We start from the raw sequence: 27,792 nt of genomic DNA on the forward strand, positions 1-27,792 counted from the left end.
TTGTGCTTATCCTAGTTAAATATAATAATACCAGATCTGGTTGTGCCTGGCCTGGCGCAGATCCGACCCATTGACAGTCCTACATGACTGAATAAAATAATATTTCCAACGTGTATTATATATCCGAACATTACATGAATGTATGCTTCTTTTTTAATTTTTTTTAATGAAATGGTTTAAAAAGAAGTTATTTCAGTATAACAATTATTAAGTACTAGTTGGCCTTTTTTATTAAAAAGTTTATTAACTATTTCACGTGAACGCCGTTGAAAGAACACACCATTTTTTTATGTAGTTTTCTATTGATAATATTATATAAAATGGGCACAACGTGAACTTTAATTTGGAGCATCCCAGTTAGTACCTCAATCATCCCATGCCCGAACTGTTTATAGATCCAAACCTATTCATAAATCTGGTCTCACCCGAACCGTGATACAGAAAAAACCGTTCACATTCACTGCAGATCCAGCCCGACCAGTGGAATACACCCAACACTATATATGCCCGAACCCAAAACCCATTTGGATCTAAAATAAATAGTCCACCCTGAACCAAACCCAAACTCAAAATCACATCGGTTCCGGTTAGGGTTTATTCTTCTTATCCAATTCAAATATGGTACGATGAAACCCCTCCAAATCCAACCCAAGCCTACCAACCTACAACCCTGGGAAGCGTGTCACAAGGACACAGATCGACACGGATAACTCAAGTTCCAGAAACGAATACGCTTTCTTCTTTCGCAAACTCGGGCCGCACGGGTAATAAAACAATACTAAACATCACAATTATCATAACGTGTCTATATTGTAAACACGCTTCGTGTCAATTGGACACGAAATCCTGGTGCGGTCCAGAAATCCAACCCCGAGATCCGGCCTCTATGACATAAGAAAAATAAAAAATATCCAACAGAAAGGAAGTGCTTTCTCAAATCTATGACCTGTCTCACCAACTCGAGTCGCCGCCAACGTGTCCTGTTGCGCGGAAAGTTAGCGTCCCCCGAAAAGAATCTCTCGACCGCCGACCGCCGACCGTCGACCGTCGGTAAAGTGACACCAATTCGCTGGTTGTCTCTCTCTCTCTCTCTCTCTCTCTCTCTCCCTTCTCCCTCTGATAATAAATACATAAACAAGAAAGAAAAGAATTGAATGAAAGATGCGGAGAGGTCGGTGCTCCTCCAATATGTCATTCTGATCTTGGTGGTGGTGTCCCATCATCGCCACCACCACCATCATCTCCATCAATATCATCATCATCCTCAATCGGGAAGGTGGGTGCTGACGGATCATCGTCATCATTGTCATCACCACCATCGTCTTCTTCCCGTTCCTGCGCCGACGGACGACAACAGAACCGGCAACGTCGTCTGGAATTCCCTGAGGAGAAGGGGCGGCGTCATGTCCAAAGCTCGCGTCTACGCCGACGTCAACGTCCTCCGCCCGAAGGATTACTGGGACTACGAGTCCCTCACCGTTCAGTGGGGGTACGTACACTGATTCGGTCATTCCTGGTGGGGGAAGAAGGTTGTGTGTGTTTGGGTGTGAGGGTTTTCTGGGTCGTTTAGGGTTTTCACGTCTTCTCTCATGATGGGTGGAAATGCAGGGAGCAAGACAATTACGAGGTGGTTCGGAAGGTGGGGAGGGGGAAATACAGCGAGGTCTTCGAAGGGATCAACGTCACCAACTCCGAGCGGTGCATCATCAAGATCCTTAAGCCCGTCAAGAAAAAGAAGGTGGGATTCTTTGGCCCTCTTTTGGAATTTGCGAATCTTATTGTTAATCCTTGCTGTTCTGCGTCTGAGAGCAAGACGAATTTATGAATTGGGGTTTACAGCTTTTCACTTCATTCGCGAACAATACAATAGTATACTGTATCGTATGGCATTTTATGGAATAGTACTGTACTTTATGATATGTATCAAACTGTCAATATGCCGCGATCTACCCAATATTCCAATCTGGAGTGGATTATTCTGTCAATGGGGACCCAGTACTAGGATTTGTTGTTTCATACCGGGCGATATGATCAAATAGGATGAACATAGAAACTTCTTCAGTTAGATGAAAAGATAGGTTAAGTTGAATGGGATTTCTGTGGTTGATTCTCTTTTCTAGTTCATAATTAGATTGTCTAAAGATTCATGCTTTCCCAGAACTTGTCTTCATATGTTCTTTTTTTTTCTATGAAATTCAGTGGAATTTGAATCCTATCCCACTAAATTCTACTTTGTGGCTAAAAATCGCCAAAGGACTTAGTGTAACTGGATTCCAATTTCACCAAATTCCCTCTATCCAAACATACTCTAAAAGTAGTTGGTGAGTTTGGGAAATGGAAGTGAAGTTTCACAGTTTGGTAACTAATACGCAATGCTTGGTGTGCAAAATCTAATGTTTCTTTGGGCTTGTGAATGGTAGTTACTGCGTAGGAATTTGCTACTTGTACACCCGTAAGTGCATACGAGTCAATCAAAAGCTGAATGATTGGAATGACAGAACCTGAGTTCTCAATGCATAAGTGCCAGCGACATGTGTGGCAATCTCATTACATGGGTGATGCAATATGCAGGTTGGCATGCTTCCACATTTTTAGATAAATGAAGCCCATGAAGTCTTGTGAGATTCTTGTTGTGGTACTTATTCAACTTATTTATGAAAACATACAACGGCCTATATACAACTTGGATGACTCTGATTGAATGTCAGGCTCAAACATGAGCTAACATTCAGCTCCAGATGATGAAATGGTATTTGAAGCAGTCAGATTCATGTTTAAACCTTCAATGTTGTTTGCATATGCTGCTTAGGTTCTTTAAATATAGTTGGTTCAATCAGACTATCTTGAAATATGGAGATATTCATAACCTGTGGAATGACGCAATCTTCTTCTGGGGTCCCATAGTCCTAAACTTGTACATTAGTAGTAACTTTTTCTCCCACGGGGAGGTCTAATATGTTTTTGTTGTTTATATTTCTGTTCTTCTACTATTTCCTCTAACTTCTACGCCTCTTAAGGGAGATAGTGCTGACTATCTTTTTGCCAATAGCATGTTGAAACTATTTCTTTATGTTTTGTTTTTACAGATTACTAGATACGTGTAAAAATTTGGTTATTGTGCAGATAAAGAGGGAGATCAAGATACTCCAAAACCTTTGTGGGGGTCCAAACATTGTGAAGCTTCTTGATATTGTTCGAGATCAGCACTCAAAAACTCCTAGCCTGATTTTTGAATATGTGAACAGTACAGACTTCAAAGTCCTATACCCAACATTGACAGATTATGACATACGTTATTATATATATGAGCTGCTCAAGGTTTATACATATTCATCACTAAGAGCATTTTTTTCCATCTCTTATCTTCCTTTTATTCTATCTTTCTTAGATGAGTGGACATTTTCTTCCATGGAGACTAAATTGCTTGAGAACTAGAAACTCTTTTGACTATTGAGAAAATTAGTTCTTTTCTGATCTCTATTCACAAACAACTACATTTTCTCTGATCTTCAGCATCTTTTACCTTTTTTATGTACCCCTTTCATCTTGTTTCAAATGACAATTTACCTTTTAAAAAAAAAGAAGCGTATCTACTTTGGTTTCCATTGCCTGGGGGTGTTTGTTGTAACATGAAGTGTTTTTTTTTAAATCATGCCAATTTGTACGATTTCATACTTTCTTTCTGTATACACGATTGAAGTCTTTTGGGGAAATCAATAGCACCTCATGTAACTTAAGAAGCATATGATTGTTTTGTTTCTATTGTCATCTGTCTGTCTTATTGATTCATCTCTGAGTTGTTTCTCTTTCACTGCTGACATTGATCTAGGTTCTTGTAACGCCCATTTGATTGAGTCTGGCTAGCCGACTCTTAAAAATCATGATTAATATGTTACATCAATGTGCTCAAACAAGGCTAACTAAAGAGCTTCATGTGAGCTGGGATTTTGAGCTTTTCAAAAGGGTTTCTTTCCTTTTTTTTTTGAATTGCAGGGTCAATTTAGGAATCAGCTTTTGTTTTTTAATCATTGACCAGTCCAAAGTATAAATTCAGTAATATGATAAATCCTTTGATGTGATGGATTTTCTTGTATGCTTGCATTTATGATTATGTTTTAACTCTTTCTCCTATTCTTTCTTCAAATTCTGAAAATGAGTGCCATTTTTTTTTCAACTATATTTTATTTATAGGACACTGTTATATAAACATTCCTGCCCTTTGGAATTGGTATTTCATGATTATGGATCTATGCTAGCACTATTGTGCCCTTTACTCAATGTATGCCTCTAATTGGAATATGTTATTATAACTCCTAAATATTCCATTGTCTATTATTCATTACCTTTTGTGTTTGCAGGCATTGGATTATTGTCATTCACAAGGAATAATGCATCGAGATGTTAAGCCTCACAATGTTATGATAGATCATGAATTGCGAAAGCTCCGTTTGATAGACTGGGGACTCGCTGAATTTTATCATCCTGGCAAGGAGTACAATGTGCGTGTTGCTTCGAGGTATAGCTTAAGCCAAGTTGACTTACTTGCCTCATTTTGGGTTTATTATTGAATCTTCTAGCCAATACTGCCCCATTTTCTCAAGTTAGTGCCCTACTGTTGTAGTCTTGTGAAATGAAATGGGGATCTTCGAAACACGAGCTTAGATTAACAAGAGCAAGTGTCAAGAATGACACTAAAGCATAACCCTTAAAAAGGGTATAACTGGAAACAAAATAAAAATAAAAATGTATTCTTTATTGATATGAAAAACCAATTGCTTAAGAAGCATTGGAGTAAAATACAAGAGGGGCTGCACCCCTTTATATACACAGCTGAAAGAGGACTCAATAGAGCTGTTGGGCACAGTCCAACAGCTCTATTTAGAGTTGTTGGAATGTGTCAGTCCAACAGCTCTATTAAGAGCTGTTGGACTGTGTCAGTCCAACAGTTCTATTGCTAGTCAAGTCTGGATAGGACTTGACTAGCAATAGTCATTCTAGTTCAAACTGAACTAGATGACATAAAGACAAAAAATAAAAATAAAGGAAAAAAATTACAGAAAAGAAAGAAATGAAAAATGTATTTATATATATATATATAATAATATAATATTATTATATATACATATATGTACAGTTTTACATTTTAACACTCCCCCTCAAACTTACGGTACAATGAGCGAAAGTTTGTCTAAGAGAAAGTGAAATCGGGGAGCAGCGAGAGGCTTTGTAAAGAAGTCTGCTAACTGATATTCTGAAGTGACATATGGCAGATCAATTATCCCGTGTAGATATTCCTCTCTGACGTAGTGACAATCCATTTCGATGTGTTTGGTGCGTTCGTGGAATGTTCTGTTACTGGCAATGTAGATCGCACTTTTGTTGTCACAACACATTTGTGAAGCCTTTGTTGCTTCAACTCCCATGTCAGCAAGCAGTCGTCGGAGCCAAACTACTTCCATGGTTGTGGTTGCCATGGCTCTGTATTCAGCTTCGGTGGATGAGAGAGATACCTTCTGCTGCTTTTTACACCTCCACGAGATTAATGATTCCCCTAAAAAGACACAAAAGCCAGTGGTTGAGTGTCTGTTATTGGGATCACCTCCCAAATCAGCATCAGTATATGCAATTAAATCAAGAGAAGAGGAGGAAGATAAGAAAAGTCCTCGTGAAAGAGAGGACTTAATGTATCTGATAATACGCATGACTGCTCCCATATGAACAGAAGTAGGAGCATATTGAAATTGACTTGCTGTATGAACAACATGTGCTATATCTGGTCTGGTAATGGATAGATAGGATAGTGTCCCGACAAGCTGTCTGTAAGGAGTAGGGTCTGCAAGAAGTTCTCCATCATCAATCTTCATTTTAACATTAACAACTTCTGGAGTGTCGACTTTCTTATCATCAGTAATACCAGACCTGAAAACAATATCAAAAGCAAATTTAGTCTGAGATAATAAATATCCTCTAGGAGAATAAGCAACTTCAATGCCTAAAAAATATCTTAACAAGCCCAAATCAGTCATTTCAAAATGAGATTTAAGAAGTGTTTTGATTGTTTCAACTCCCTGTTTATCGCTTCCGGTGATGATCATATCATCCACATAGAGAAGAAGCACAATGATCCCTGCATCAGAATTCTTAATAAACAAAGCAGTGTCAGTTAAACAGAATTGAAAACCAATATCAATCATAACACGACTAAACCTATCATACCAAGCTTTTGGTGCTTGTTTAAGTCCATAAAGAGCTTTTTCTAAGCGAAGGACTTTACCCTTAGGAATACTTAGACCAGGAGGGGGTTCCATATATACTTCTTCAACTAGCTTTCCATTTAAAAAAGCATTTTTGACATCCATTTGAAAAATAGACCATTTTTTGATAGAAGCTAAGGCAATTAAGGTTCGGACAGTAGTCATACGAGCCATCGGAGCAAAGGTTTCTTCATAATCAATCCCATATTCTTGGGCATAACCTTTGACTACTAAACGAGCTTTATATCTTTCAAGAGTACCATCACTCTTGGTTTTAATTTTATAAACCCATCGACATCCTATAGTTTTCTTCCCTGGAGGAAGATCTTGAATATTCCATGTAGAAGCATTTTCAAGTGCATCTAATTCAGCTTTCATGGCTTCTATCCATTTGATATCATTTTTTGCTTGAAAATATGTGGATGGTTCTTCATATGAGTGAATTAATGCAATAATTGCCCTATATGTGGGTGAGAAAGACTCGTATGATACAAACTTTCTTGGAGGCCTCGAGATTCGGGTTGATTGTCTAGTTGGAATGTTAGAATATTTCTCAAGTGCACATGGAGGATTAGACTCTTGTCGCCTGGAATATTGAATACTAGTATCTCTATGAACTTCTTCATTTTCAACATTAAGATCAATAATTCTTTGATCATCATCAAAGTTACAGTCAAGGTCATATTCATCAGATGTTGATGTTAGATCTAGCAAAAAGGAGTACTCAGTGACGTCTTTTAATTTTCTAAAATCAAAGAAGCTTTCCTTTTCAAGAAAGGAAACATTTCTAGACACATATAGTTTATTATTTTTGAAGTCAAAACATCTATAACCTTTCTGGTTTTCAGCATATCCTAAAAAGGCACAGGAAATCGCACGAGGGGAAAGTTTATCATTTTTGTCAGTAAATATGAAACATTTGCACCCAAATATTCTTAGTCTAGAGTAGTCTGGAGAAATGTTCATAAGTTTTTCAATGGGAGTGATATTTTGTAACGAAGAAGATGGCATCCTATTAATGAGATATGTGGCAGTTAAGGCAGCTTCTGCCCAAAAGTCTTTCGGGACTTGATTTGCTATTAATAAAGTCCTAGTGGTTTCTATAATATGGCGATGTTTTCGTTCTGCCAGTCCATTTTGTTGAGGTGTATAAGGACAAGATCTTTGATGTGTGATGCCATGCAATTTAAGATAATTTTGAAAATCTGTGGATAAAAACTCTCCCCCTGAATCTGTGCGAAAAATAGTAATATCATTTTGAAACTTGTTTTTAACCATATTATGAAAAGTTTGAAAGTATGAAAATACTTCAGACTTATGTTTGACAAAGTACATCCACGTATGTCGGGAGAAATCATCGACAAAAATAACATAGTAAACAAATCCTCCTTTAGAAATTACTGGTGCAGGACCCCAAACATCCGAGTGTATTAATTCAAGTGGTCTTGAAGAGAAAAAGGTTCTGTTCTGAAATGGTAATCTTTTCATTTTGCCGAGAATACAATTTTTACAATCAAATGATTCAGAGTTACAAAATTTCTCTAGATTTGGAAAATGTTGGATTTTGGCTATATGTGGGTGACCAAGTCTCTTATGCCACAGTTCCAACTCTATTTTTTGAATATTATAACAAAAAGCTTTCTTCGGCATTTCCAAAAAATCCATGTAATAGAGTCCTCCTTCTCTATGGCCTTCCCCAATCAGCTTGCCTGACTGGCGATCTTGTACCCAACAACCATGAGAAGAAAAAGAAATATTACACCCATAATCAGAAATTTGAGATACAGATAAAAGATTTAAATTTAATTTGGGAACATGTCTAATTTCTGGAATAAAAAATTTTTTTGTTTTATAAATTTTTTCAAAATTTCCTATTCCTTCTATTTCAAGAGAAGTCCCATCAGCAGTAAAGACCTTTGACACACTTGTTTTATTTTTAACACATTTGGATAGACTTTGATTATTTGGGGTCATATGAAAAGATGCACCAGAGTCAAGAAGCCAAGAAATTTTACCTAGATTAGAAAAAGATGAGGCTGCTGCGCCGGTTGAAGCTTCGAATGAGGAAGAGGCACCTTTGATGAGAGGCTGAAGAATCTCCATTAGTTGGGCTAGGGAAACTGGTGCATCCTGATCTTTAGGCTCCGATCCAGCAATTGCAGCTCTTTTTTCTCTCAGCTCCTTAAGTTTGGGACATTGTGGCCTGTAGTGTCCCGGTTCATGACAGTGATGACAAATAACTTTCTTCTTATCATAGTCACCATTTTGTTGGTTAAAGTGAGAAGGCCTATATGATCGAACATGATTCCCTGGTCTAGACACGGCTAAAACAGAATCATCTTCAATTTTTAAAGAACCTTTCTGGAGACGATTTTCTTCCATTGTTAACTCTTCAATAGTTTCAACAATAGAAGGAATTTTTCCCCGGTGAAGTAGGGCCGATTTAGTGGTTTCAAATTTCGGCCTTAATCCAGTGATACACTGGTAAAAATGTTCGGCATCGAGTTGTTTCTGACGAAGCTCGATGTCTTCGGCACAATGCCACTTTGGTTCTAAAAGGAAAAGTTCTTCCCAAAGTTCGGACAACCCATTGTAATATTCACGAATAGTTTTGTCTCATTGTGTCATCATTCGAACTTTTTCTTGGAGGTTGCACACGTGTGCAATATCTTTAAGGGAATACATATTCTTAAGGTATTCCCATGCCTTATCGGCATGATCAAATTTGGCAAGACTTGAGCATTTTTTAAGGTCAACGCTATTGATAAGCCATGACATTATCTTCGCATGAGATATTCTCCATTCTTTCCATTTCTTCTCGTATGAGGCAATAGCCTTGATTTTCTCTTATTCCGATAGAGGGACCTCTTTATCTCCCTCCTTTTTAGTAAGAGATAGCTTAGGTTCCGAATCGGAACCATCCACAATCCCCCATAAGCCTTTTCCCCATATATGGTGCTTCATGATTGAAGCCCATGTTACATAGTTCGTATCGCTTAGTTTCATAGGCATGATGGTGACTTTATCATTGTCATCCATCGATTACAAGGAGAGAAAGAATATGGATAGAAGAGAAACAAGAAGGAAAATGAGAAAGAAAGAAAAAAAAAACAATACAACAAGATGTGAAATCTTCTCCAATGAAGTGATAAAACACTTCTCTTCAAGTAGCGAACACTTTTGCAAATGGGCACGGAAACCGAGGCAGCTTTTCCTCAAGATTTAGTACTTCCGCGGCTCTGATACCATGAAATGAAATGGGGATCTTCGAAACACGTGTTTTGATTAACAAGAGCAAGTGTCAAGAATGACACTAAAGCATAACCCTTAAAAAGGGTATAACTGGAAACAAAATAAAAATAAAAATGTATTCTTTATTGATATGAAAAACCAATTGCTTAAGAAGCATTGGAGTAAAATACAAGAGGGGTTGCACCCCTTTATATACACAGCTGAAAGAGGACTCAATAGAGCTGTTGGGCACAGTCCAACAGCTCTATTAGGAGCTGTTGGAATGTGTCAGTCCAACAGTTCTATTGCTAGTCAAGTCTGGACAGGACTTGACTAGCAACAGTCATTCTAGTTCAAACTGAACTAGATGACATAAAGACAAAAAATAAAAATAAAGGAAAAAAATTACAGAAAAGAAAGAAATGAAAAATGTATTTATATATATATATAATAATATAATATTATTATATATACATATATGTACAGTTTTACATTTTAACATCTTGCACCGAGGGTTACCGGAAACGCTATAGCACTTAGGGAATCGTGCTTCCCTGAAATGTGTTTCGGAAGTGCGAAACACATCGCTTTCGAAATGTGTGGGGAAGCGACCCTTTTAAATGGGAAGCATGCTTCCCATTATGGGGAAACACGCTTCCCCGATCACTTCCCACTCGCTTTCCAATATCATTAAGTAATTTTTTTTTTGGGCTCGTTCGCTTTCCGCTTGCTTCCAAGTCACTTCCCAATATTATCAAGTGAATTTTCTTTTTCTTTTTTTTTTTTGTGTGTGTGTGGGGGGGGTGCTTGGAGCCTTTAACATTTTTTTTGCTCAATATCGGGGAAACTTAGTTCCTATTCACTTCCCACTTGAATCTTACGTTGCTTCCCTCTTCGTTTCCTCTTCGCTTCCTAGGTCGCTTTCGATTCGCTTCCCTTCTCGCTTTCGAGACGATTCCCGGTTCACTTCTAAGTCGTCCCGCGCTTCTCACTTACTAAAATTTTAGAAGTGCCTCATTTTCTGCTTCTGATTTCTGAATCGCTTCCCGCTCTTGCTTTCTTGACTGACAACTCTGGTTGCACCACATTGCTAAATTTTGGTTGCACCACATTGCTAAATTTTGTTAATTCTACCTGAGGATGAAACTTATGAGCAATGTTATTAAAAACGCGCCTCAAGGCGCAAAAAGTGCGCATCGCCTCAAGGCGAGGGGTTTATGCCTTGAGGCGCATGTACAAAGCGCAACAGCTCCGAGGCGTACGCCTCATGTGCCTTGAGGCGCACGCCTCGAGACAAGGCACGCCTCAAGCCGAGGCGTACACGCCTTGAATTTTTTAGTCAAATGAAGGTCAAAGCCCTCATTTGACCAAAAATTAGGGTTTTTTTTACGCAGTTTTAACTAAGCTGCTAGTAAAAAGGGCATTTACTACAAGACAAGGGAAGATACAAGAGAAAAAGAAAAGAAAGAATTTATACAAGGCAAAGGCGACAACCCTAAACCTCAACAAATCGGGTGTGATCCATAAGACACCGAGTCTCAAACATAAGCCCAAAAAAAATTTCTTTCGGGGGGGCGCTGACCCCATAAGACCCCCGCCAGGGGTGCCCCCCCCCCCCCCTCGGACCCCCTCCCACTGAATATGCAGTGGGACCTGCACCGGGGGGAGCCCCCGGACCCCCCTTACTTCAAGGGCAAAAACTCTGAATCAAGCTCCACAACTCATTAGTTGGACCTATGTTAAAATAAGTGGGTCCAAACCTGAATCCGACTAAGTAATGTAGGTATCAGATCAAGATTCAGGTTTAACTGGATTTTTATAAGAAAAGCTACACCCAGATCCGATAAAAATTACATAAACTAGACCCAGTCCATACCTGGCAAAATAATATTTTTAATTATTTTACATTAAAAAATTGAGGAGATTAAAGATGTATCAAAGATGAAACGCAAAGGGTTTTAATCAAAGATGAGGAGATTAAGGAGAGATGGAACGATTATTTTGATAAGCTATTTAATGATAGTCATGCTCAAGATCTTGGAGACTTCTCCATTCCTTTTCATGAGATAAATCGTGACTTCATGCGCAAGATTCAAAAGAAAGAAATTGCAGAGGCTTTGAAGAAAATGAAATCAAGAAGGGCAGTTGGCCCAGATGGTATACCTATTGAGGCTTGGAAATGCTTGAGAGATAAAGGTTTAGAATGATTGACAAATCTTTTAACTTGATTTGGCGAACAAATAAGATGCCTAATGAGTGGAGGAAGAGTACTTTGGTGCCTTTATATAAGAATAAGGGTGATATACAAGATTGCACAAACTATCGTGGTATAAAACTCATGAGTCATACTATGAAACTTTGGGAGAGGGTGATTGAGTCTAGGTTGAGGAAGGTTGTCATGATATCAGATAATCAATTTTGTTTTATGCCTGGAAGATCAACTATGGAAGCTATGCATCTTCTTAGACAACTTATTGAAAGATATAGAGAGAGGAACAAAGATTTGCATATGGTTTTTATTGATTTAGAGAAGGCATACGATAGAGTACCTAGGGACGTTCTCTGGTGGACAATGATGAAGAAAGGTGTTTCTCTCAAGTACATTAGTATAATTAAAGATATGTATGAAGGAGTAGTAACCAATGTCCGCACTTGTGGGGGGGGGGGTGACAACCAATTTTCCGATAACGGTTGGGTTACATCAAGGATCTGCTTTAAGTCCTTTCCTATTTGCGATAGTGATGGAAGAGCTTACGAGATCAATTCAAGAAAATGTACCGTGGTGTATGTTGTTTGCTGATGATATTGTTTTGATTGATGAGTCTAGAGCTGGGGTTAATGCTAAGTTAGAATTATGGAGACAGACATTGGAAGCTAGAGGTTTTAAGTTGAGTAAGAGTAAGACTGAATATATGGAATGTCGGTTTAGTAAGCAACGAAGTAGTGATGGGAGTGTAGTGAAGCTTGGTGAGCAAGAAATACCGGTGAATGATTATTTCAAATATTTGGGATCCATCATTCAAAAGTATGGAGAAATTGATGGAGATGTAAATCATAGGATAAAGGTTGGGTGGATGAAATGGAAAAGTGCAACTGGAGTGTTGTGCGATCGTAGAATGCCATTGCGGTTGAAGGGAAAGTTTTATAGGACGACTATTAGACCCGCTTTACTATATGGTACGGAATGTTGGGCTGCCAAGAGACATCATATTCAAAAAATGAGTGTAGCTGAGATGCGGATGCTTAGATGGATGTGTGGAAATACAATAAAAGATAAGATTCGGAACGAGGAGATACCTAAGGAGGTAGGTGTTGCACCCATTGAAAATAAGATGCGAGAGAATCGTTTACGGTGGTTTGGACATATTCGGCGAAGGCCTAATGATGCTCCAGTTAGAAGGTTGGAGAAATGGGAAAATATATTAGTTAAAAGAGGTCGGGGTAGGCCTAGGAAGACTTGGATGGAGATGATAGGAAAGGATATGAATGCTTTGAACCTCACCGAGGACATGGCATTGGATAGAAATGATTGGAGGAAAAGGATTCATGTGGAAGACCCAAAATGAATTTCTTTTTTGGTTCATATCGCTGACCCCAATTGTTTTGGGATGAAGGCGTAGTTGTTGTTGTTGTTGTTACATTAAAAAATTGAGAATCTTAACCGAAACTCTGGGCAGACCTGGTTTGGTATAAAATTTTATAAACCATACCCAACCCATATAATAATCGGACCTCATGGGTCCAACGTGAATAATTAATCAGAATCCCTTCTTTGCAACCAAACCTTGGCCCTATAAGTTCCAATATGTGTCAAGATCGGGTCATACCCAATCCATTGACACCCTTAGTAGCAGGTTCACCAATTTGCAGTCTAATATACACTCAAAGCAACTACGTTAATGAAGTCATTGAGATTAGTTGCTTTGTTTCACAAAAAATTAATATCACCGTGTCAACTTGTTTAATGCATTCAATTTTGTAGGAGCAATAATCTCTTCTAGAATGTGACGTTAAACCCTTTTAGTGGCAAAATCAAGTCATGCAATTACATGCAGTCACAACCCTATATATATGTATATATATATATATATTAACATTTGGTTGTTAATGCTAATATGCATTTTATTGTTAATGTTAATTTTTTATTTAATGAATGCTCATGTTTTATTTCTTAGATACTTACATAGATCAAGTTGTTGCATTAATGTTATTTTTACATGTTAATCTCATATTTTTTCAGTATTTATTTGAGATTTTTTATTTCTTGTTGGTTGTTGTTTCATCAATAAAGAATTTTTTATTTATTTATAATTTTAGAAATTTTTTATAGTTTTTTTAAGTTTAAAAAAAAAAATTGAGGCTTACGCTTTACACCTCGCCTCAGATTTTGGTGGAGCGCCTCGCTATGCCTCGATGCTTTTCACAACATTGCTTATGAGTTTTGAGCCCTCTCCATGGATAGTTTGCTTTCCCTGCATTCCCGTGACAAAATGACAATACACTAAAATGGAAAAAGGGTGTTGCGTCATGTTTATGGACATTCCAATCCATAGTTATGAGAAGCGCCCCTATAGGGTGGGTGGGGGGGGGAAGCATGGGGGAAACTCGCTTCCCATTTATGAAAAGCATGCTTTCCTCTCACTTCCCTTTCGTTTCCCATTCGTTTCTCCCTCGCTTCCCCATTATTTTTTGTGTTTTTGATGTCAGTATTTATTTTTTTCACTTTTCCCTCGTTTCCTTCACGTTTCCTTTTTTGCTTCTCACACGCTTCCACAATCGCTTCCAAAACTAATCCCGCTTCCTACTTCACACTACTTTTTAACACTCGCTTCCCCGCTTCTGCCTTCCTCACGCATTGCTTCTTGTATCCATTTCGCTTCCTGGTAACTATGGTCCAACCTTTGTTGGACATGGTCACAATTCACTTCAATCTGTTTTTTCTCTCTTGCTTGCTGTTTTTACCTTCATAATTTGTTATTAGCGTGGCAATGTTTTTGACATTCTATTGATCTTGAGCGTTGACTTTATAATTTGTGAAAGTGAAATTTTTTGTCATATACATAAACATGTGTGCATATGCATACACAGACATGCATATACTTTGAATCTTTGATAATATCATTTCTGTGTCGTGTGTCCATTTCTTATCAGTTTCCATATACATGTCCAATTTCCATGTGATGCAAGATTTGTATTTCATTCATTTGATCTACTGTGCATTTAGCATCCTTTGGAATGTTGTGGTGCATTCATCGAAAGAGGCTCAAAATCATTGAAGCAGGGGCTGAAACAGCTCCATGCGGAAGTGGGTGAAGACCCACCATTTTATGAAAATGGTATCGGCCCCCCACCCTGAACCCAATGAAATGAAGTGGGGATCTTCGAAACACGTGCTTTGATTAACAAGAGCAAGTGTCAAGAATGACACTAAAGCATAACCCTTAAAAAGGGTATAACTGGAAACAAAATAAAAATAAAAATGTATTCTTTATTGATATGAAAAACCAATTGCTTAAGAAGCATTGGGGTAAAATACAAGAGGGGCTGCACCCCTTTATATACACCTCTGAAAGAGGACTCAATAGAGCTGTTGGGCACAGTCCAACAGCTCTATTTAGAGCTGTTGGAATGTGTCAGTCCAACAACTCTATTGCTAGTCAAGTCTGGACAGGACTTGACTAGCAACAGTCATTCTAGTTCAAACTGAACTAGATGACATAAAGACAAAAAAATAAAAATAAAGGAAAAAAAATACAGAAAAGAAAGAAATTAAAAATGTATTTATATATATATAATAATATAATATTATTATATATACATATATGTACAGTTTTACATTTTAACACTCCCCCTCAAACTTACGGTACAATGAGCGAAAGTTTGTCTAAGAGAAAGTGAAATCGGGGAGCAGCGAGAGGCTTTGTAAATAAGTTTGCTAACTGATATTCTGAAGTGACATATGGCAGATCAATTATCCCGTGTAGATATTCCTCTCTGACGTAGTGACAATCCATTTCGATGTGTTTGGTGCGTTCGTGGAATGTTCTGTTACTGGCAATGTAGATCGCACTTTTGTTGTCACAACACATTTGTGAAGCCTTTGTTGCTTCAACTCCCATGTCAGCAAGCAGTCGTCGGAGCCAAACTACTTCCATGGTCGTGGTTGCCATGGCTCTGTATTCAGCTTCGGTGGATGAGAGAGATACCTTCTGCTGCTTTTTACACCTCCACGAGATTAATGATTCCCCTAAAAAGACACAAAAGCCAGTGGTTGAGTGTCTGTTATTGGGATCACCTCCCCAATCAACATCAGTATATGCAATTAAATCAAGAGAAGAGGAGGAAGATAAGAAAAGTCCTCGTGAAAGAGAGGACTTGATGTATCTGATAATACGCATGACTGCTCCCATATGAACAGAAGTAGGAGCATGTTGAAATTGACTTGCTGTATGAACAGCATGTGCTATATCTGGTCTGGTAATGGATAGATAGGATAGTGTCCCGACAAGCTGTCTGTAAGGAGTAGGGTCTGCAAGAAGTTCTCCATCATTAATCTTCATTTTAACATTAACAACTTCTGGAGTGTCAACTTTCTTATCATCAGTAATACCAGACCTGAAAACAATATCAAAAGCAAATTTAGTCTGAGATAATAAATATCCTCTAGGAGAATAAGCAACTTCAATGCCTAAAAAATATCTCAACAAGCCCAAATCAGTCATTTCAAAATGAGATTTAAGAAGTGTTTTGATTGTTTTAACTCCCTGTTTATCGCTTCCGGTGATGATCATATCATCCACATAGAGAAGAAGCACAATGATCCCTGCATCAGAATTCTTAATAAACAAAGCAGTGTCAGTTAAACAGAATTGAAAACCAATATCAATCATAACACGACTAAACCTATTATACCAAGCTTTTGGTGCTTGTTTAAGTCCATAAAGAGCTTTTTCTAAGCGAAGGACTTTACCCTTAGGAATACTTAGACCAGGAGGGGGTTCCATATATACTTCTTCAACTAGCTTTCCATTTAAAAAAGCATTTTTGACATCCATTTGAAAAATAGACCATTTTTTGATAGAAGCTAAGGCAATTAAGGTTCGGACAGTAGTCATACGAGCCACCGGAGCAAAGGTTTCTTCATAATCAATCCCATATTCTTGGGCATAACCTTTGGCTACTAAACGGGCTTTATATCTTTCAAGAGTACCATCACTCTTGGTTTTAATTTTATAAACCCATCGACATCCTATAGTTTTCTTCCCTAGAGGAAGATCTTGAATATTCCATGTAGAAGCCTTTTCAAGTGCATCTAATTCAGCTTTCATGGCTTCTATCCATTTGATATCATTTTTTGCTTGAAAATATGTGGATGGTTCTTCATATGAGTGAATTAATGCAATAACTGCCCTACATGTGGGTGAGAAAGACTCGTATGATACAAACTTTTCTGGAGGCCTCGAGATTCGGGATGATTGTCTAGTTGGAATGTTAGAATATTTCTCAAGTGCACATGGAGGATTAGACTCTTGTCGCCTGGAATATTGAATACTAGTATCTCTATGAACTTCTTCATTTTCAACATTAAGATCAATAATTCTTTGATCATCATCAAAGTTACAGTCAAGGTCATATTCATCAGATGTTGATGTTAGATCTAGCAAAAAGGAGTACTCAGTGACGTCTTTTAATTTTCTAAAATCAAAGAAGCTTTCCTTTTCAAGAAAGGAAACATTTCTAGACACATATAGTTTATTATTTTTGAAGTCAAAACATCTATAACCTTTCTGGTTTTCAGCATATCCTAAAAAGGCACAGGAAATCGCACGAGGGGAAAGTTTATCATTTTTGTCAGTAAATATGAAACATTTGCACCCAAATATTCTTAGTCTAGAGTAGTCTGGAGAAATGTTCATAAGTTTTTCAATGGGAGTGATATTTTGTAACGAAGAAGATGGCATCCTATTAATGAGATATGTGGCAGTTAAGGCAGCTTCTGCCCAAAAGTCTTTCGGGACTTGATTTGCTATTAATAAAGTCCTAGTGGTTTCTATAATATGGCGATGTTTTCGTTCTGCCAGTCCATTTTGTTGAGGTGTATAAGGACAAGATCTTTGATGTGTGATGCCATGCAATTTAAGATAATTTTGAAAATCTGTGGATAAAAACTCTCCCCCTGAATCTGTGCGAAAAATAGTAATATCATTTTGAAATTTGTTTTTAACCATATTATGAAAAGTTTGAAAGTATGAAAATACTTCAGACTTATGTTTGAGAAAGTACATCCACGTATGTCGGGAGAAATCATCGACAAAAATAACATAGTAAACAAATCCTCCTTTAGAAATTACTGGTGCAGGACCCCAAACATCCGAGTGTATTAATTCAAGTGGTCTTGAAGAGAAAAAGGTTCTGTTCTGAAATGGTAATCTTTTCATTTTGCCGAGAATACAATCTTTACAATCAAATGATTCAGAGTTACAAAATTTTCCTAGATTTGGAAAATGTTGGATTTTGGCTATATGTGGGTGACCAAGTCTCTTATGCCACAGTTCCAACTCTATTTTTTGAATATTATAACAAAAAGCTTTCTTCGGCATTTCCAAAAAATCCATGTAATAGAGTCCTCCTTCTCTATGGCCTTCCCCAATCAGCTTGCCTGACTGGCGATCCTGTACCCAACAACCATGAGAAAAAAAGAAATATTACACCCATAATCAGAAATTTGAGATACAGATAAAAGATTTAAATTTAATTTGGGAACATGTCTAATTTCTGGAATAAATTTTTTTTTTGTTTTATAAATTTTTTCAAAATTTCCTATTCCTTCTATTTCAAGAGAAGTCCCATCAGCAGTAAAGACCTTTGACACACTTGTTTTATTTTTAACACATTTGGATAGACTTTGATTATTTGGGGTCATATGAAAAGATGCACCAGAGTCAAGAGGCTAAAGAAATTTTACCTAAATCAGAAAAAGATGAGGCTGCTGCGCCGGTTGAAGCTTCAGATGAGGAAGAGGCACCTTTGATGAGAGGCTGAAGAATCTCCATTAGTTGGGCCAGGGAAACTGGTGCATCCTGATCTTTAGGCTCCGATCCAGCAATTGCAGCTCTTTTTTCTCTCAGCTCCTTAAGTTCGGGACATTGTGGCCTGTAGTGTCCCGGTTCATGACAGTGATGACAAATAACTTTCTTCTTATCATAGTCACCATTTTGTCGGTTAAAGTGAGGAGGCCTATATGATCGAACATGATTCCCTGGTCTAGACACGACTAAAACGGAATCATCTTCAATTTTTAAAGAACCTTTCTGGAGACGATTTTCTTCCATTGTTAACTCTTCAATAGTTTCAACAATAGAAGGAATTTTTCCCCGGTGAAGTAGGGCCGATTTAGTGGTTTCAAATTCCGGCCTTAATCCAGTGATAAACTGGTAAAAATGTTCAGCATCAAGTTGTTTCTGACGAAGCTCGATGTCTTCGGCACAATGCCACTTTGGTTCTAAAAGGGAAAGTTCTTCCCAAAGTTCGGACAACCCATTGTAATATTCACGAATAGTTTTGTCTCCTTGTGTCATCATTCGAACTTTTTCTTGGAGGTTGCACACGTGTGCAATATCTTTAAGGGAATACATATTCTTAAGGTATTCCCATGCCTTATCGGCATGATCAAATTTGGCAAGACTTGAGCATTTTTTAAGGTCAACGCTATTGATAAGCCATGACATTATCTTCGCATGAGATATTCTCCATTCTTTCCATTTCTTCTCGTATGAGGCAATAGCCTTGATTTTCTCTTCTTCCGATAGAGGGACCTCTTTATCTCTCTCCTTTTTAGTAAGAGATAGCTTAGGTTCCGAATCGGAACCATCCACAATCCCCCATAAGCCTTTTCCCCATATATGGTGCTTCATGATTGAAGCCCATGTTACATAGTTCGTATCGCTTAGTTTCATAGGCATGATGGTGACTTTATCATTGTCATCCATCGATTACAAGGAGAGAAAGAATAGGGATAGAAGAGAAACAAGAAGGAAAATGAGAAAGAAAGAAAAAAAAAACAATACAACAAGATGTGAAATCTTCTCCAATGAAGTGATAAAACACTTCTCTTCAAGTAGCGAACACTTTTGCAAACGGGCACGGAAACCGAGGCAGCTTTTCCTCAAGATTTAGTACTTCCGCGGCTCTGATACCATGAAATGAAATGGGGATCTTCGAAACACGTGTTTTGATTAACAAGAGCAAGTGTCAAGAATGACACTAAAGCATAACCCTTAAAAAGGGTATAACTGGAAACAAAATAAAAATAAAAATGTATTCTTTATTGATATGAAAAACCAATTGCTTAAGAAGCATTGGGGTAAAATACAAGAGGGGCTGCACCCCTTTATATACACAGCTGAAAGAGGACTCAATTGCTAGTCAAGTCTGGACAGGACTTGACTAGCAACAGTCATTCTAGTTCAAATTGAACTAGATGACATAAAGACAAAAAAATAAAAATAAAGGAAAAAAAATACAGAAAAGAAAGAAATTAAAAATGTATTTATATATATATAATAATATAATATTATTATATATACATATATGTACAGTTTTACATTTTAACACCCAAAGTTTCAGGCAGTTTCCAACACTGGTGTGCATTTTGCACGAAAGAAGGACCCTGGCCCCCTGTTTAGAAAATGACCCCCTGAAGGAAATCATTTTCCTTTCAAGTTCTAATGTCCGCAACCTCATGTATGCATGCTTTGGATCATATCTTTTTATGTATTAATAGTTATCAGCTGTTTAGTTGTTTTTACAACGTCTATTAAGGACTAAACTTTCCTCCTCTGAACATATATATAAAATCAGTATTCGGGGTGAAATTACAATAAAAAGGAGTGCCTGTTCCAATCTAATCTCATTTCCTTTATATATGAAAGCACTGGTAATCATTGAGGTGTACTAGTTTAATGATTCTAAATGTTTACTAATATTTGTTTTCAGTTTATTACAGAATCATCTTTTTTTTTTCATTTCTTGTTATTTGTTTTGTAGATACTTCAAGGGCCCTGAACTATTGGTGGACCTGCAAGATTATGACTATTCTTTGGACATGTGGAGCCTTGGTTGCATGTTTGCAGGAATGGTTGGTATCACCGTTATGATGTTCTTCTTGTAATGAAAGGAAGAGAAGTAAAAAAGAGCCACAGAAGGCATACAATGATCAAAAGACAGTGCACAAGCAAAGTCCACAAAAGGGACAATACACAAGTCAATCAATGACAAAGACATAAGATCACAAGAGCCACCAATGAACATACTCAAAAGAACACAAAACATAAAAATAATAAATCCTTATTGGGTTAGAATGCTTAGGAAAGCATTAACAAAAATAGGGACAAGATGTCCCTTTTTATACATCTCTAAAGGGGCCAAGGGTGCCCTATATAGTCATTGGAAGCTCCCAACGGAACGACTATATTTATAGCCGTTGGGGGAGTCCCAATGACTTTATGGTCATTTGACCATAGAGCCCCTACATTAAAAGGGAATTACAAAAAAAGGAAAAGATAAATAAAATGCAAAAATATTAATGTGCCCCCCTAATGGGCACAACGTATTACATAGAAATGACAAAAATACCCCTAATGGGTATTACCTATTACCATCACTTAATATATATATATATATATATATATATATATATATATATATATATATATATATATATATATATATATATATATATATACAACTTAACACTCCCCCTCAAACTTTAGAGCGTGATAACCAAAAGTTTGTAAATACAAGTCTTCAAATGTTTTCATTATACAAGGGCAAAAGGGCAGAGGAAAAGATTAAAAAATACATGGAGAGATTTTTAAAATCCCACATACAAGTCATAACAAAAAAAAATAATATTTGCAAATCTCAACAATAGTTTGCTTACCACAAGCAATTCACCTTTTTGACTTCAACTCAACACCCTCAAAATTCGAATGTATCAGTGCATAGGACAATAGATCAAACACAAATATTATCAATAACCGTACCAGTGACCATGCCCCAGCAATATCGTCTATTTAAAGTTCTAAACTGACAATAAACACCTCGCAAATGATTGTAAGACAGTAAAAATCCCATCAGCTACAATGGGTGCACATAACTCGCCACAACCATGGTTGTAAACTGATAAAATAAGATTCCTTGTCCAAAGAAAACTGACATGCAAATAAGAGAAAAAAGTAGATAAAATACAAGGTAAAAATATTATAATGAAATCAAACTAATGTCAATAAACAATAGGGTTTGAAAATAATATTCAAATTAAGGCAAAAGCAATAAATTTTGCAATATTATGAGATTTAATCCATAGAGACCAATATGGTTACAAACAAATAACATTTGAGCCATCACTGATAAAGATCAATACGAGCATCCAATAAACAACAAGGGCCATATAAACAACTGAGTGATATATCACTCATAGAACTAGGAGTGGGCATCGGGCCAGCTTGGTCTGGGCCCATTTAGAGCTCGGCACGTCGAGCTTTAAGTGCGGTTGGGTTCTTAACGGGCTCGGGTTTGAAGAGCAGTCCATGACCTAACCTGGGCCCAATGGGCCAATGTGAAGCGGGCAGGGTCGGGCCCGGCCCGACCCAAACCCAACTAATTAATGTAACTAATTAGGTAAATAATAAATAAATTAATAAGTTCTCATGTACCCAACTAATTATCTTTGTAGTTTTCATAAACTTAATGCAACTAATTAGGTAAATAATAATAGTTACAAAGTTACTATGCAATTTATTATTTTTTAAAAATTGTATATTATTAAAAAATAATAAATAGCTAAGGCTCGTCGGGCCGATCCGATAGCTTGCGGGCTGACCCAGACCCATCCCACGTATATGACGGGCCGGGTTTCGGCTTGATAGCTAACGGCCCCAGGCCTAAAACCTTGACCCAAAACTGGCCCGTTGCCTACCCCTACACAGAACTAGAGATTAAACAACTGTCAGTCAGAGCCAAAACAAGCGCCAATACTACACTCATAAATCCACATTTTAAATTGACAAAGAAAAATGAGGTGTACATAACTCACCCCAACAAACATCTTTGGCTTCATAACATCGAGGTGCACACAACTCACCTCGAAAAGGCCAAACAAAATAATGGATGCATCGGGTAGAAAATGATGGATTAAGCCAAAACAAAGAGGCAATAGAACCTTGAAAATCTCTTTCTAAGGATGAAGGAAACAAGAACCAATTTGACAATAAAAGTTTCAAATAACTTTAGTAAATGCACGCAATAAATGCAATATGTCCTATTTAGTCAATTCCTTGTTTAGTGTTCTTGTCAATCATAATGCTTGGTTAATTACTGTTTTGCTGAATGATAAAGAAAATGAGTGATGGTGAATGTTGTACTTTATACTTTTTACTTATGCATGTATTGTATAGATACTTTTGTGATGCAGGTACATTTGATTGTTCTTTGCTTCACTAATAGATTTGGTAAAAGAGAAAAAATATAATTACATTTTCGCTTATCTTTCGATTCATATTCGCTTCCTTCTTCGTTTCTCCTTCGAATCCTGGTTTGCTTCTGGTTTGATTTCTAGGTAGCTTCGGGTTCGCTTCTCTTCTCGTTTTTTAGACGATTCCCAATTCGCTTCCAAGTGTCCGCTCCCTAAAATTTTAGAAGTGCCTCTCTTCCCGTTTCTGCTTTTTCGAGTGACAACTTTGGCAAAAACATAAGCCACAAATGGACACAATCACAAGGGACACTAAAGGGCCAACAAGACAACACACAATAAAATTAATATTTTTAATAATCTTAAAAAACACATTAAAATGTATTGATAAACCTCATGAAAGAGTTCAACATAAATTCCACAAGGGTGAGTGCATAATTTCCATAAGGAATAAGTCATGCATGTGGCAAACATGCTCAAGACCTTATGCACTAATAAAAAAACTCATTCATTAAGGTGTACGTAAAATATAACACAATCTAAAGTGTACAAAGATCATATATCAATAGGGAGAAATCATGTATACAAACTCAAATTTACATAAATAACAAGATACTCATGGCCACTAAGAACCAACCACATATAATCTTAATACTTCTCAAATGCATAAAAGTATCTAGGTTTCACATAAGAGCATGTCAAAGAAAATTCAAACCACAACTTAAACTATTAGATCACACGTGTGAATAACATACAAAACCATTATGCAAAATTAAAAGATATTTCAAATCATTTTAAACTATTTAACAAGATTGAAAAAACAACACCAATATGAGTTCAACTAAGTCCAAGATAAGGATAAAGACAGTAAATTTTGAAAAAAAAACAAAAAAACATTCAAAAGAGCTCAATCATGTGCTTATGCTAAACCAAAAAACAAACAATATTTAAAAAGGATTTCGAAGGAACAACAATCAAACAATTTTAATAATTTTCCTTTTTAAAGAAAACATAAGCAAATGCTTTCTCGTACAAAATGCATGAGATATGCAACAAAAGCAAAAATAAACAAAGATTTTAAAATACTTACCGGATTAAGATTCCCTTATCTCCACGATCAAAGAATCCCGAATCTATCGTTAAAAACCAAATACCAAGATGGTCATATCTTGACTCTGATACCATAAGTACAAATGAGCCACCAAGGACATATAATGATCAAAAGAGAGTGCACAAGTCCACAAAGGGACAATACACAAGCCAATCAATGACAAATACATAAGATCACAAGAGCCACCAATGGGCATACACAAAAGAACACAAAACATAAAAGTAATAAATCTTTATTGAATTAGAATGCATAGGAAAGCATTAACAAAATTAGGGACAAGATGTCCATTTTTATACATCTCAAAAGGGGCCAAGGGAGCGCCATATAGTCATTGGGAGCTCCCGATGTCTATATTTATAGCCGTTGGGGAGTCCGAACGACTTTATGGTCATTTGATCATAAAAGCCCTACATTACAAGGGAATTACAAAAAAAAAAAACAAAGAAAATAGAAAAAGATTGATGTGCCCCTAATGTGCACAGCCTATTACATAATTGTAAAATGAAAAAAATACCCCTAATGGGTATTACCTATTATAACTATTTATATATATATATATATATATATACATATTTTGTATGTATATATGTGTATGTACATACACATATATAAGTATGTATAGCTCTTCTTGATGTTTTTTATGCTATTTTTTCTTAGTATCGTAACATCTTGTCTCCTCTTGCTTTTAATTAAAGCTTTATCTTTTTTGCCAAAAAGAAGGGTATGGTCTTGTTTCAATATGAGATGAGACTCCTACATTCTTGTTGGATAATAAGGAGCTTTTCTATGACTTGCAGATCTTTCGCAAGGAGCCTTTCTTCTATGGCCATGATAACCATGATCAGCTGGTTAAGATTGCCAAGGTATTTCTGAAAACAAAACTCCTATTATTATCTGCCTAGATATTTGTTTCGTTCAGGAATTTTCCCAATCTATAATAATTATTTTGGAGTAAGGAGCATCTGGATATGATTAAATTTATCTTTCCTACATTGTTTTAGTTAATCTCGAATGGCATGCCTATGCCAAATCCTCTCTTCCCCTCTCATGGTCTTTCCAGCCATCAGATGGCTGCTGCCAATTGGAAATAATGTCTATCATTTTCCAGCCAATGATGGCCATTGCAATAGGCTGGTAGATGGAGAAGATATGGGAGGGAAATAGGTCTGGGTTGCCATCTGTTTGTGATAAAAGTGTTCATTCCTTCTCTGGATTTTGTTTCCTGGTGGCTGTATGACATGGTTATAAAAAGCTAGAACAAAGTCAACGAAACTTCTGTCTTATTAGGGACACAGGTCACTTAAGGTTTGTTAGGGTTTTCTTTTCCATAATAGGGGTTAAGAAGTTTAGAAGTGTGTTGATCGATTTATTCATAATCAGGGGTAAAAAAGAAAGCTTTAGAATGGGGATTGAGGGGGCATGACAATTCTTGTTTTTATGTTATTCTATAATTTTTCTCAGCTACATGACTGACATACTTACCTGTTGAATGACATACTTCCTGTTAAATGACATGGAGTATGAATGTTGTTGCTCAACTATCTCACCAGTTTGAGGTTTGGGATTACCTACTAGCTGTTTCTTTCCATCTGAAATGTCATTTCTTTTATTTAATACCTTTCAGGTACTTGGTACGGATGAGTTAAATGCCTACCTGAATAAATACCGCTTGGAACTTGATCCTCAACTGGATGCCCTAGTTGGCAGGTACTATTGGCACCTGAAATGTAGCTACTTGTTGTACACTGTACAAGGGTTTTCAATTTGACCTGAGAATTTAAAGTAGTTTCTTTGGGCTAGTAGTTCTTTTCTATAAAATTACAGAAGCAGCAGCTTGTTTATGACAACTTATGGCTTTTTCTTTTTGGTCCTTCGCACTTACCATTCCATTCAGGCACAGTAGAAAGCCCTGGTCCAAATTTATCAATGTGGATAATCAGCATTTAGTTTCCCCAGAGGTTGTATGGTTTTCTTAGAGGATTTTTGTTTTTTTGAAACATATTCTTTCGTGATTTCTCAACATAAAATGAGATTCATTTTCTCATTGGTTCTATCGTCTAACTTACCATGTTTTATGAGATGCAGGCTATTGATTTTCTTGATAAACTTCTTCGCTATGATCACCAAGATAGACTTACAGCACGGGAAGCAATGGTAATTCTGGTTCCTAGTGATTTATATTAATGAGTGTGGAATGTGTTATTTATCTAATATTTTAGTTGCTTTATTATTAGTGGGTTGAAGTAAAAAAAATTCCCCCTTTCATGTGTGCACGTATGTTCTATTTCTGTTTACATTTTCATGCATTTCCAATGTCAACCTTTTCAGATGTTGTACTGATTTTCCACGTTTCCCTTGTATCTTTTGGGACCTATTTTCATGAATTTCTAGTAAACAGGATGTCTTTGGGTGGTTTGCCTTGCCATGGCCTGAAGCCATCCCCTGTGCTAGTCAAATCCTTGTTTTACCAAAAAATTGATGCTGTGCTCAGTGGTATTGAGTTTGCATGTACTCTTTTATAAAAGTAACTTTTTTGAAAGTTCATTTTCTCCCATATATATGATTTTGCAGGACCATCATTAATCAATTCTTTGTTTCTTTAACTTAATATTATTTTAATTAAACTGTTGCTTACTTACTTGGTTTAATGTACTTTTGTATGCTTTCCATTGTTTTTAAGTTGAAGCGTTCAAGTGTACCTGTATTTCTACTTTTTTTTGTTCCAAGTTATGAATGGCAAACACATATTGGGTGGTTCTCTGCAAAATCGAGAATCAGGATATTTATATCTGAGTTTTATATTTGCTTGGCATCACTGGGCCATGCCTGCTAGTTGCTCTTGCATATGAAAAATCATACTTCGTGGAGTATGCTGATCCATGATTTGATAACTGCATAACTGGTTCAATCTCTCAGTCAGTTCTTGAGAATGTACGGACACGTTTATCCATTTCTTGTACAAAGGCTTGGTGATAGGGAGATATCTCCTTATACTGAGTTTGAGTAGTTTTACACTGCCTGAAAAGTGACCGTAGGTATGGCAGGCATAGTTCAGCGTGACCAGGCCTCTTACTCTAGGGGTGGTTTCTTCGTTCCTCGTGAAAAAAGAAGCACGTGGCTTATTCAGTTTGAATGGTGCTTAGTGTTGAAGTATAAAGCTAACTCACTTTTGTCGGATTCTGATAGTAGCAAATTTAACGGTGGCAGAATTTACTTGTATGCATTTTAAATAAATTTATATCCTGCTAATGATGCTTGGGTTGCATCCTTGCAGGCACACCCCTATTTCATTCAAGTTAGGACAGCAGAAAATTGCAGAACTCGCACACAGTGATTATGGAGTTAAAATTTTCCTGATTTTGCAATCTTGTGCATGATTTCTACTATTAGTTTCAATTGACGAGTCAGCTATTGCGTGTTTGGACGTAGTATCACATTATCTATTTTGCGTTCTGTACACCAGGTGGGTGTGTACCAAAAAACGTTCCACAAGTGTATTAGATATTACTGGACATGCAGCAAATCAAATAAACATATATATTCAACTGCAGCTTTTTTTGTTCATTAAGTTAACGCTGTCAGGACAGTGATCGTAAGTATGTCAGGCAGAGCCACCGCGGTTAGGTTTCTGTTCCTGGGGTGGTTTCTCTGCGTGTGTAGGCGATGGGATGGGTTTGCATTGGCCATGACACTACTAGTTTGAGGTCAATCTGTCACTGGCAACA

At 36.9% G+C, this 27,792-nt stretch overlaps 1 protein-coding gene and 1 long non-coding RNA gene across 4 annotated transcripts; one reads left to right on the forward strand and one right to left on the reverse strand.

The window, feature by feature from the left end:
- The first annotated feature begins 960 nt into the window (after positions 1–960).
- Positions 961–27,614, forward strand: LOC149841626 (casein kinase II subunit alpha-2-like). Of its 3 annotated transcripts, XM_089998590.1 has the most exons (10): positions 961–1,489; positions 1,609–1,738; positions 3,124–3,318; positions 4,359–4,516; positions 20,532–20,622; positions 24,865–24,930; positions 25,692–25,774; positions 25,962–26,025; positions 26,153–26,221; positions 27,342–27,614. In XM_089998590.1, exons 1-10 carry the CDS (start codon positions 1,155–1,157, stop codon positions 27,399–27,401), a joined length of 1,251 nt encoding a protein of 416 aa, XP_089854716.1. In that variant the 5' UTR covers positions 961–1,154; the 3' UTR covers positions 27,402–27,614. The 3 variants fall into 3 exon arrangements, with proteins under 3 accessions (XP_089854716.1, XP_089854717.1, XP_089854719.1); XM_089998591.1 differs by lacking the exon at positions 25,962–26,025 and having other exon boundaries at positions 962–1,489; XM_089998593.1 differs by lacking the exon at positions 3,124–3,318 and having other exon boundaries at positions 968–1,489.
- Positions 22,892–24,491, reverse strand: LOC149841627 (uncharacterized). The gene is made up of 2 exons (XR_016431001.1): positions 24,047–24,491; positions 22,892–23,268 (listed from the first exon to the last, which is right to left on the reverse strand). It is a non-coding gene; the product is annotated as an uncharacterized LOC149841627 (long non-coding RNA).
- Positions 27,615–27,792: the final 178 nt, after the last annotated feature.

The sequence above is a fragment of the Nuphar pumila genome, chromosome 3, assembly GCF_984573655.1.
Source record: "Nuphar pumila chromosome 3, dmNupPumi1.hap1.1, whole genome shotgun sequence".
In the NCBI taxonomy this organism is placed as follows: Eukaryota; Viridiplantae; Streptophyta; class Magnoliopsida; order Nymphaeales; family Nymphaeaceae; genus Nuphar; species Nuphar pumila.